General features: G+C 38.9%; 1 protein-coding gene across 2 annotated transcripts in view; it reads right to left on the bottom strand.

Annotated features, from left to right (window-relative positions):
* ngly1 (N-glycanase 1) overlaps positions 1-12083 on the bottom strand; it is a 33020-nt gene extending 20937 nt beyond the window's left edge. For both annotated transcript variants that reach the window (XR_013888908.1, XM_080206329.1), the window contains exons 1-4: positions 11807-12083; positions 9697-9811; positions 7180-7422; positions 2354-2513 (exon numbers count right to left, since the gene is read on the bottom strand). Coding sequence is in view for 1 of the 2 variants with exons in the window: in XM_080206329.1 (XP_080062455.1) it covers positions 2354-2513; positions 7180-7422; positions 9697-9811; positions 11807-11904 (616 nt within the window). In the remaining variant the exon portion in view is untranslated. The remainder of the gene's footprint in view (positions 1-2353; positions 2514-7179; positions 7423-9696; positions 9812-11806) is intronic.
* Positions 12084-12107: the final 24 nt, after the last annotated feature.

The following is a 12107-nucleotide window of genomic DNA, read 5'->3' as shown; positions in this document are numbered from 1 at the left end:
TTTACAAAGATGTGATGTGCAAGAGAACTTTAGGATTACAAACGTTACACCCATTCAAAAATGGGGAGGGGGACAAATTTGGGAATGACTGGCTAGTGAGCTGAACATCAGTGGTGCACAAACTTTGAGACAATTATCAGATAACAAAATTAAGCATCACTTGGAAAAGTATGGGTTAATAAATTATACCCATCTCAGATTTGTTAAGTGCAAAATATTTAATTGAATTCCTTAATAAAAACAGAGTTTGAAGGTAGTGCAGTTAATGCTGTACCTACCGACTCTCAAGATTTTTAACAAAATAGAACAGAATAGATTGGTCATCAAAATTGAAGCTTAGGTGACAAAGAGTCATGTGAAATTGCTGAGACCAAAAAGCCAAGAGTAGTGGTGAATAGTGAAAGTATAGTGGTGTCCGCCAGGGTTCGATATTCAACCGCTATTATCAGAATTTGTGTAAATAGGGTATTACTTAAAAGGTTGTAGGTGGCATGACGCTTTGAAATATAGTAAATAATGAGGACGATAATACAAACTTCAGCAAGACACAGTCAGAATGGTGAAAAGGACAGAAATAGATTGAAGAAATGGCCAGCAGGCCATGCAATCATATTCAAGCTTCTCAAGGATAATTAGGGATGGACGATAAATGTTGATCTTGACAACAATTACTTGATGCTGTGAATGAATTAAAAAAGGCAATGTAACACACGTTAAGTGAAGAATGCAGACAAGTGTAAAAGGATGCATTTTGGTAGGAAGAGCGGAGAGGGGCAAAACTAATTATAATTAAATTCTAAAATTGATGCAGGAACAGAAAGACCAGAAAGTACTTACACTAATTTCTGAAGATGGAGGACACGGTGAGAAGGCTGTTAAAAAAGCATATGGGTCCCTTGGCTTTAACAAAGCAGGATTATGAAAACGTAGAAGTAGTGCCAAATCTTAAAACATTGGTTAGGATCCAGCTGGAATAACTTACCTAATTCTGGGCTCAAGGCCTTAGGGAGGGTGAAGAAAAGGCTCCCGAATGATACCAGGGATGAGGGACAGTTACGTGGAGAGATTAGAGAAATTGACATTTCTCTATGTAGAGCATAAATTACTATGGGAGTGATTTAAAAATTTTTAAATTATTGAAATATTTTAATCAAGTAAAGAGAAATCATTTTCCGTGACAGACGTTCGAAATACCTGATGGCACAGATTTAAAATCACTGGTAAAAGAACCAGAGGCAAAATTAAGAAAACATTCCTTCCCTTACTTTAATCTGAAATGCACTCCCAAAAAAATATGGTGGAAGCAGATTTAGTTGTAATTTTTGAAATGGAAGTGGATAAATATGCAGGACTATGGATCAAGATACCAACTGGATAGTTTTTTCAAATAATCAATGTGTGCACGTAGCCAACTCCTCCTGTGTTGTATCATGGTTCTATGATTTTCCACATCATCTATCAGTTTTCACCTCTTTTTAATTCACAGCTCAGATAAAGGGCCTGCAACCGAAATATTAATCTAATAAGGAAAGTGTTAATCTGTCTCTTCTAGATTTGAAAAAACACATTTGATTTCCAGTAATTAAGTTTCGGTATTCTGGATTGCGAAGTGATACACTGATGAATATAAGCAAATTTATTTTTATGAACAGAGAAACAACTTCCCTTGAATATAACCAGTTTTATAAGAAGTTTAACAGAGAAACGATTAGTAACTGGACACAAAATGGATTGAACAGCCAAATACCTTAATTCCAATCAGACAATACATCTAATCTAAAAAATATATACACTTTGTAATAAGTGACCTTGTGTAGGAAGAAACCATTTATATTTGGATCACAAGAAAGATAGCTAAAACTTAATGGCTAACGCATATTATAAGCATTAGATGTAGTCATACTGGTATAGTACGTTGAACTGTCAATGCACTGCAGACTGGAGTGGTAACATACAAGCTTATGTTCAAAACTCCTAAGTGCATAGTCTCAATTTTGTATTAGCATGATGCATCAGCAGGCACTTTACAATTAAGAAAATGTTTAATCAAGAGCGCTTTTAGTCATTTGTAACAATAAAATTTTTGAAATGATAACTGAGAGAATGACATGACAGAAGTTATCAACTGGAAGTTCAAATCTCTACTGAAAGCTATAGGTGTCTATAGGCATCCTAATAGCCACTTTCACACATTCTTTCCAATAGTAGATATAGAACTGCATTTGCAGAAACTGGTTTTTAAACATATCCTTGCAGCCCAAAGGAAGTTGCACATAAAGCAGAAATCCTTCCCATTTACCTCTACAACAAAAATGAAGAAACATTCTCTCAAATTTGTTTCTAAAGAACATACCAGAATCCAGTTTTATGGCATGCAACAGCTTTTCATTTGCTCTTTTATTCAGTTCTTGGGTAGGAATATAGGCCAGGGCTTTTCGCTGTAGTGTAGTATCCTCATACATCAAGACATCCTGAAAATGTGTCTCTAAAGTTGCCAAGAAACTCCGAGTATTCTTTAGGGGTAAAAGAAATAAACTTGACAACATTCAATGATGCAACAGACTAATACTGTAAACTCAAAATGCCACAAAACATGGAAGATATCAAAATAATTTTAAAAACATGATTTTATTGTATAAAGAGTCAATTTTTACAAGTCACAGGACTACTGAAAGTGGATTGCATGTACTAAAATCAATCCTGCCCAATAAGTTACGAAACTAACTTGTTTAAAATAACGCTTAATGAAACTGCAAACAGGTGTTCATTAAGTCTCACATTTGTCATCACATTCAAAATTCCCAGCATATTTTCTGACAAATAGGGAACTACATATATTACATTGGATAAATGGCACAGAAACATCTGTCCATCAATCCATGCCAGTGGTTTGCACTAGTCCAGCCTCTACCCCACCTTCTTTTGCCTTAAACCTACCATAATAATCAGCTACTCTATTCTCCCTCAAATGCTTGTCAAATGTCCCATTAAATGCATTTACATTATTCGCTTCAACCACTCACTGTGGTAGCAAGTTTACATTTTTCATCACTTTGAATGAAAACATTCCTTTTGGATTTCTTGATGACCACCTTGCACTGATAGCACCTAATCATAAACAGGAGGAAATGGTCTCAGTATCCATTTCAATAAAAACATTTCAACATTTTAAAGAGCTCAATTAGCTCATTCCTCCCCAACCTTCCTTTTTTCAAGAGAGGAGAGCCAGGTTGTCAATCCTTTCTTGAAATGTTTAATTACATATTCCTGGAATCATCCTTGTAAATTTTCTCTGCATCCTCTCCAATGCCTCTAAAAACTTTTCATAATATGGCAACCAGAAGTGCACGCAGTACTCAGTGTGATCTAGGGGCTTATCATAACTTCACTGCTTTTCAATTTAACTTGTCAGAAATAAAATCTAATGCTTGATTTATTTAATGGCTATGCTTACTGGAGGTATAACTTCTAGTGTTTGATGTATTTGCGCTATTTATTCTTCTATTCTCATCTGGTCTTGCATCTTCTAAGTGTGATCTCCTATTCTTCGTACAAAAAATGTATGTGCTGACTTAATTTGCCAATTATTTGCCAATTCTGTAAGTTTAATTTTTCTTGGTTTTCAAAAAGATAAGGAGCAGACAAAGCACAATACAATAATGCAGCTCCCCAGTAAACAAACAAAAAATTGCATAAAAAAGCAATTTAAATAATCAACAGCAATTAACTGTTTAAAGATCGAGACAAACCATCTGTGATAATAGCATCCACTGAAAAATTTTATGATATATTTAATCTTCTCCAAATAAAGGAAATCACGTTTTCTAACCAGGATGAAGCAGTGGGTGGTTTGGGGGAGCCTCCAAGTTAATAGAATCCACCTGTGGCCTATGAAACAAATGCAGTGACCTCTACCTTAATCTTCATGAGGCTGGTCGGTTCAGACAGGTCTCTAAATATGGCTATCAAAGGACAAGGCTGCAAGTCAAAATCTAGAACTTGAGAGAGAGAATCAAAGAAGGATGACCTAAAACTAGCCAATTTCGAACAAAACACGTAGGTGTAGTCTGCGTGGAAGGTGAACATCTGTCACATTTGTTGTTCGTGATGGAGAAAAACTTGTTAATTCTGGCCTTGGCGAAGTGACTTTAAATTGAATTAAGCTTAACTGAGCACAAGAGGATGTGGAGGTGACCCCAAGGACAGTCTCCTCACACCAATCATCCACAAGATCAAGCCCAAGTTCAGCTTCCCAGTCATTTCTTTGCTGTGGTTAGGAGAGGCTCCAGAGGACAGCATGAGATCATACGATCTTGAAATAAAACTTCAATGAGTTTGAGGCAGTGACAAAATGCCTTCCAATAATGCGTTTAGAAGTAGTTGCCATCCCCAAAACAATCACCATACTCCCAAAACACTAGAACAACAACAAAATGGTGTGGTAATAAACCTTTAACTAAATAAGGCAGTAAATCAAATCTTAGGTTTGCCATCATAAACAACGCAAGCAGAAGATTCTGTCTTACATAAGATCCACTGACTAAACAACCTTGATAGTGGGTGCGACCCTGACATATGAACTAAGTTTATTTATTAGTGTCACAAGTAGGCCTACATTAAGAGTGCAATGAAGTTACTATAAAAAAATCACTTAGTCGCCACACTCTGGCGCCTGTTTGCGTACACCGAGGGAGAATTTAGCCTGGCCAAATACACCTAACCAGCACGTCTTTTGGACTGTGAAGGGCAACCAGAACAGCTGGAGGAAATCCACGCAGACATGAGAGAATATGCAGACTCTGTACAGAGAGTAATCCAAGCCAGGAATCAAACCCAGGTCCCTGGTGTTGAGGCCACAATGCTAACCACTGTGCCATCCATTATGTCATATGCCATTGTAAAGTTCTTTGTCATGGCCACATTGCAAGCACCTAATGCATTCAAACAATTGAACATGCCCCCAGAGCTAAACAGAGCCCACAGTACCCTTTGACCGAAACCTCACCCAGATGACTTCCTGTGAGCCACTGTGGTATGGTTCCTTTGCTACAAAGAGAAAGAGCTAGGTCTTCAGTGGGCAAGGGAGCACCGTGATGTTATATAATCAGGATTTACTGTGACATGAGTGCAGATTTGGCAAGTTGGCAAACAGCATTTAATAGCACTAAGTCCACACTGTACAAGTGGGCAGCATGGTGATTAGCACCGCTGCCTCACAGCACCAGGATCCCAAGTTCAATCCTGGCCTTGACTCAGTCTGTGTGGAGTTTGTAGGTTCTCTCCTTGTCTGCATTTCTTCTGGTTTCCTCCCACAGTCCAAGGACATGTGGGTTAGGTTGATTGGCCATTCTAAATTGATCTTATGAGGGGGTTTAGCAGGGAAAACGTGTGGGGTTATGGGGATAGGGCCTGGGTGGGATTGTACAGGCTTGATGGACTTCCTTCTGTACTACAGGCATTCTATGATCTCAAGCAATATTCAGGCTGATTCACCCTGCTGGTCTTCACATCACATTTAATACAATTGTTATTAATGTACACAATGTGGTGGCATTGCCATGGCCTGATTGCCTTATCAAACTGCTGAAGTCTGTGTGCTCATGATATCCCCCATAGTGTTGTCAGGTAGAACATTCCAGGATCTTGATCCAGTGATAATAAAGGAACTGTGTTGGTTCCAAGTGAGAATGGTGTGCAACTTGCAGTTAATCCCATCACTTGTTCACCTTCTACCTTTGTGCTACTGCACTACAAATCATGGATTTATGGAGGTGATGTTGAAGTTGCTGCAGTGCATGTTGCAGAATGTGTACACTGCTGCAACTGCACACTGGGGATGGGAGGGAGCTGATGCTTAAGTGGATGGGTGCCAAACAAGAGGCTTTCTGGATGATGTTGAAGCTGCACTCATTGAGGCAAGTGGAGAGTATTCCATTGCTCCTGACTTGTGCCTGGTAGACAATGGAAATACTATGGGGAGTCACTCAGTGAGTTACTTGCCAGAGAAAACAATGGAATGCTCACTGGTAGGTTCTACTTATCCTTTTTGTGAACAGGACACATTGTGACCATTTTTCATTTGTCAGGTAGATGCCAGCATTGTAGCTGTATTGGAACAATTTGGCTAGTTCTGGAAAACATCTTCAGGATATCGTCAGGGCCCAAGACCTCTGCAGCATTCAACGGCTTCAGCACAGTGAGTAGAATTAACTGCAGACTGGCATCTGAGACAGCAGAAACCTCAGGAGGATGCAGATTAAGCATCTATTTGGCATTTCTGGTGAAGGTGGTTGTAAATCCTTCAGCCTTGTCTTTTGCACTGACTTGCTGAGCTCTTCTATCACTGAGAATGTGGATATTTCTGGAGTTTCCACCTCTGGTTAGTTGTTTAATTGCTACCATTATTCATCACTGTGTATGGCAGGACTGCAGAGCTCAGATTTGATCTGTTGGTTATGGAATTGCTCATCTCTGTCCATCACATGCTGCTTCTGCAGGTTTGGCATGAAAGAAGTCTGTATATTTGTATCATATTAAAGCTTCCGTGTGACATTGCTGCTTTTAAGGTAACTGACATTAGACTCCTCATCAACCAAATAACAAATTTCAGTCACATGAAATTGGATTAAAAAGTTTTTGTTCTCCACATCTACGTGTTAAAGAATAGCTAATTAATGGATCTTTTGCTTACCGGCTGAAGACAGTCTTCTTGAAAGTGTCTCAACTTTTCTTTGGCGAGGGAAAAGAGATAGAAGACTAGCTGGGATTCATTTATCATATGACTTGTAATGCATTTCATCCACAAAATTGCAGCTTGCCACTGTTTTGTTGACTTAAGCAAACTAAGAGGGATCTTACTGTGCTTTATCATGTCAAAATCCTGTCATTTCCACCTTCCCATTAGAATGAAATGGCTCTAATGTTATCAAAAAAATGTTCTTTCAAGCGATGTCATCAAGCACCACAGCCGTGCAATACATGAACTTTTGAGTTCTAAATCAACAGATACTGTCTTAACAAAAGTTGGAATTGCACACACGGGCAATTTTATGGACTGTTCAGATGACTTGTATTTAGTTCTGCCAGTCACGACACACCCTGCAATCCTCAGACTGATTTTAAATTACATCATTATTCCGTCCTACCCATCACATTATATAGTTGGTTTAAAAATCATACCGTAGCCACTGGCCTGGATATCTGAGTGGGTGCCTGCCTAGGAGGTTCATTGAAAAATGGTATTGCACGGAAAGAGACATCAGACTCTCCTGTCTGGGCCTGTGCAGAAGCTGAAAATGGTTGTGATGCTGGGACAGATTTATTAGCAGTTGTTCTTCGATTTCTTTCAGCAGCTATCAGATCTCTAATTCTTTGCAGCTTTTCTACGGAACCATTTTTAGGAAATACAAGATGGGTTTCCTCCTGCAAATTTAAAAACAAATTATTTAATAATATCTTTTCATACAAATATAAAATATAGACTTTGTGCTATAGATGCTGGTATACATGTTTTGCCTGCTTATCCACACCGCATGTAGCTCCTTTAAAGATGATCCTTTTAAACAAAATATTTGGATTGTTGCATGGGATTTTAATCTTTCCAATCTATAAACAGCATTAACTGATTTTGAAATAATTTTTATTGCCTACAGAAGCCTTATCACTCAAATTAATTCAATTATTCCAAATTAAAGCACATGGTACTTTAGAAAACAATGCACAATAAAAGACAACAGAAGGAATACAAATATACACACTGTCAGAATTGTGGCCAGTCTGTATTGTACTGGCCACAATAGCAAGCGAACTGTCATAACTACCTGATTTGCATCACTTCCAAATTCAAGCTAGTAGGTTAGTATGTCACAATTCCCTTTCAGCATATTTTAGCATCCTGGATTGGGAATATGCCACACTTGGTAGCACAGTGGTTAGCACTGCTGCCTCTCAGCGCCATGAACCCAGGTTCAACTCCGAACTTGGGTCACTGTCTGTGCAGAGTCTGCACATTCCCCTGTGTCAGCGTGGGTTTGCTCCAGTTTCCTCCCATAGTCCAAAAGGCATGCTGGTTAGGTGCACGGACCATGCTAAATTCTCCCTCATTGTACCTGAACAGGTGCTGAAGCATGGCAACAATTGCATTTTCACAGCAACTTCACTGCAGTGCTAATGTAAGCTTATTGGTGACACTAATAAACTTTAAACATGAAACAGAGAAACAGCTAATGCTACTTTCAATTAAAGGTTATACATAGTGCTCAGATCTGGTGGGTTCAGAACAAAAATCACTTACATCCTTTTAAATTGACTGCTGTGTGAACATTGGTGATAGGAAAGGAAAGCAAGATTTTTTAAATTCACTACACTCAAAAGAGCCCAAAAATGCTACAAGTTCAGTTTAGTTAGACAGTTATAAGTTCACAATTATAATGAGTATATTTAGCGCACAATTGTTTTAGTGATCATTACATGAGGCTGCATCGCAATAAGTCCTCCTCTGCCCTAAAATTTGTTTTCCATGTTCCTTCATGCCTTCTGAGTGCATCCGACCGACCCCTTTCCCACTTCATTGCTGACCATCCAACATGTGGTCACATATAGGCCAGACTAGGTAAGGACAGCAGATTTCCTTCCTTAAAAGGACATTAGTGAACCAGATGGGTTTTTACGGCAATTGACAATGGTTTCATGGTCATCGTTGGAGTTTTAAATCCTGATTTTTATCAAATTCAAATTTCACCATTTGCTTTGGGGGGATTGAACCCAGATCCCCAGAGCATTACGCTGGGTCTGTGGGCCATCAGTCCAGTGACAATACAATGCCACCACCTTCCCATTCCTATGGAACACCTCCCACTGATCTTTCATTTTGTTCATTAATATGTTTGGCCAGCTCACTAACTCACCCTACTGAAGTCAGCCTTAGGTAAATCCATAATTCTTAGTAGCTGGTTTACACTTCTGCCTTTCAAACACTGTTGAACTCAATCATATTAGGATTGCTGTCTAATAAATATTCATATACCATTGAGCTGTCAACTAACTCTGACTTATTACTCATTACTCCTTAGTACTAATTTCATCATTGAATCTTAAAGGCATGCTCCACTTTTGGTTCAAGGAAATATGTTGCAGAGAAACTATCACAAAAGGTTAAGGAGTTTGAACTATCTGGGGGGACAGTAATGAAATGAATTGATTAGGCAAATTATTCACTTTGATAAAATGTTTCAAATACAAGTTAAAAATTAAATAGGATGTTAGGCAAATTTTTATTAATCCTCTAATGGATAATGGACGTGAACAAATTTCAAGGAAAGATTATTGAAGTGGAAACACATTGCTGGCACAGTGTAGGGCAACTTTGCCCTGCAAGCATGCTGGCATATTTTGTGGTATACGTTAAGGACAAAGTCTCTTAATGTATTTGAAAGACAATTAATTGCTTTACTGGAGAAGTAATCAAGGAATATGGAATAAAAAGAAACTGGTTAAAATGATCAAAGAGGGATGTTACCACTTGGAAAATATTTAAATATGCCTAGCATTTTTGAGATATACAATAGGCACAGAACATGGCAAAGTATTCCACATCTCTTAACAGCTTGATCTACTCTCATTGAATTATTTTATTGCATCCCTAGTAGTTATTATTTTAGAAATTGGCTTAGCTTTAATTAACAAGTATTACTGTACCTCTTGAAATCCCATTTCAAAGAGACATTCAACAGCTCCCTTAACTGGCAGCAGTCGGTTTGAAAAGGCATGATTTCCAATCTTAATCGATTTGTATTTGTCTTCATTTGGATTCCTGTTGAAGACAGAGAGCATGAAACGACAAAGTTCTGGAGGAAAGAAGACATATTTCTCATTTGACAATTGAAAATGTGTTTTTTTCCAAAGATTAACAGCACATATTCTTCATAAAGCAGCTGATTTTTCATGGTATAACATAGGTTGCAAGGTGTGCAACGTGACTGCAATATTTATTTATTTGTTAACCCAGCGTGTTTTTTTAAGGTTATTGCTCAGGTTCTCTACTCCCTCTGGGAAAGTTGCCAGGGTCCAAGCTCAATGAGAAGGCTATTATTGATAGCTTCTCTAGATTGGACATAGTTCGCAGTTTGCTTTATTTCAGTAAAGTTATCCCCATGTTGGAAGAAGAAGCAGGAACACCTTGTGTGTTTTGTCCTGCACTTTGTCTATAAGGAACGTTCAATTGTGATTCATTGATGTTTTATACAGGTATAACATCTGGAATGGAAGTTACAAACTGGCTCTTCTGAGATATTGTTCACTTCAAGTTGGAAAATATGTTGTTTTATAAGAAGGGATATATTGCTACGTAACAATATATTAAGGATACTGATTCACACGACTGTGAAGATAACACCCAACTGGAAGAGACAATTTGTGATTTGAGAGGGGATTTAAACACAGGTAGAGTCGAAACAGTAAACAAAAAATGAGCAACAGCAGGGCTTTCAAGGTAATGATATTTCAGATAATAACAAGCATCTTTTCCTGAGGGATGATAGGGTATCCAAGCTAGAGCTACCCTGATGACAAAAGAAACTGTTAAAAAAGGCTTACAACGAGTGTTAGGTATTGAATGTGATCAAAATCAGGTGGAATACAAAGAGTGGAGGAGAAATTCATAAAGAATCCAAGAAAGTTAAAAGATCAGTAAGTAACAAAATTAAACTCAAAACTCTAATCAACATTTTAAAAAAACAGATCACACCAGTCAATGGTGAAAAGGGGAATCATCTTATGGGTGCAGAGGGCATGTCTGAGGCACTCTCAAAAGGAGGAAATGAAGTGGGGATGGGGGATAAAGGAAAGAAGAATACATATGTTGGCTAGGATAAAGGCAGAAATGCTGTACTAAATAAGATGGCAAAGTTAATAAGCCATCCCATCCACATGAGAGATACCCTTGGCTGCAGAGGGGGATTAAGATCGAAACAACAGGAGGTCTGGCCACAACCTTTCCATTCTTTGTATATGGAAGTGGTGATAGAGGCTGGGAGGATTGAAAATATTACTCCTTCACCTACTGTTTCAAAACAAAAGAGGGAGATAAACCAGGTAACTGCAGGCCAGTAAGTCTAACAACAGTGGTGGCATAACTACAGGTACTTGAGACAAAAATCACATTCGTTAAAGACAAAAATTATATATAAGTGATTTTGTAAACAGGGGCATTGAATATAAAAACAACAAAGTCATGTTAAACCTTATCAAGTCTCTGGTTAGGTCTTCGTTATACTAGACTACTCCGAGTACCCCACACCTCAGCAAAGATATCAAGGTCCTTTAAAAGTACAGAAAGGGCTTAACAGGAATGAGATATTTCAATTATGTGGAGAGAGTCGAGGAGCTGGGCGTTGTTCTTTGAGCAGACAGGTTATGGAGAGACCCAGTTGAGGTGTTATAAATGATGAGAACTTAGATAGAACTACTAAGGAGAAATTACATCCTTTAGTAAGGAGGTCAGTAACCGGTGGTCATAAATTTAAAATAACTGGTAAGAGAACTAGAGGGTAAACTGAGGGAGAATTTTACACACAGGGAAGTTTGACTGAATCAGATTTCATGGCAAGTCACAACGGCACATATCTGAAGTCTAAGTAGTTAGTCGGGTCTGAGCCGTGACGAAGTGAGTATTTCGGGGACTGATTTGATGCACCGATAAGACAAAACGACTTTAATCCTCAACAAACTCTCCCCACCCTGGGCCGGGATTTCAGTACCGATTGAGCGGAGCCGGCGGCGGGATCCCCTCCCCAGGCCGGGTGCTTACCTCAAGATGTTGTCGGCATATCTCAGCAGCAGCTCCGAGGCGTCCAGGAATACCAGCTCCGGGTTCTGGCTCAGCTCGGTCACAGCCACCGACACCATGGCTTGAGTTCTCCTTCCCTTAGTGAACTCACACTTGCTGAGTCAGCACACAATCTTAAAAAAGGAAACCGGAACAGTAACAACCAGCCGGATTTCTCAGGCAAGCTGATAGAATCAACACCAAGTGAAGGGGACACTCCTCAAAGCAATGCCACCGCTACTCTTTGGCGTTGGGAGGCCAAAAAAACTCCGACTCCGCCCAC

This window comes from Carcharhinus amblyrhynchos, chromosome 2 (assembly GCF_965287045.1).
Source record: "Carcharhinus amblyrhynchos chromosome 2, sCarAmb.v2.hapA, whole genome shotgun sequence".
Taxonomy (NCBI): domain Eukaryota; kingdom Metazoa; phylum Chordata; class Chondrichthyes; order Carcharhiniformes; family Carcharhinidae; genus Carcharhinus; species Carcharhinus amblyrhynchos.
This window is presented reverse-complemented; position numbering and strand designations above follow the sequence as displayed.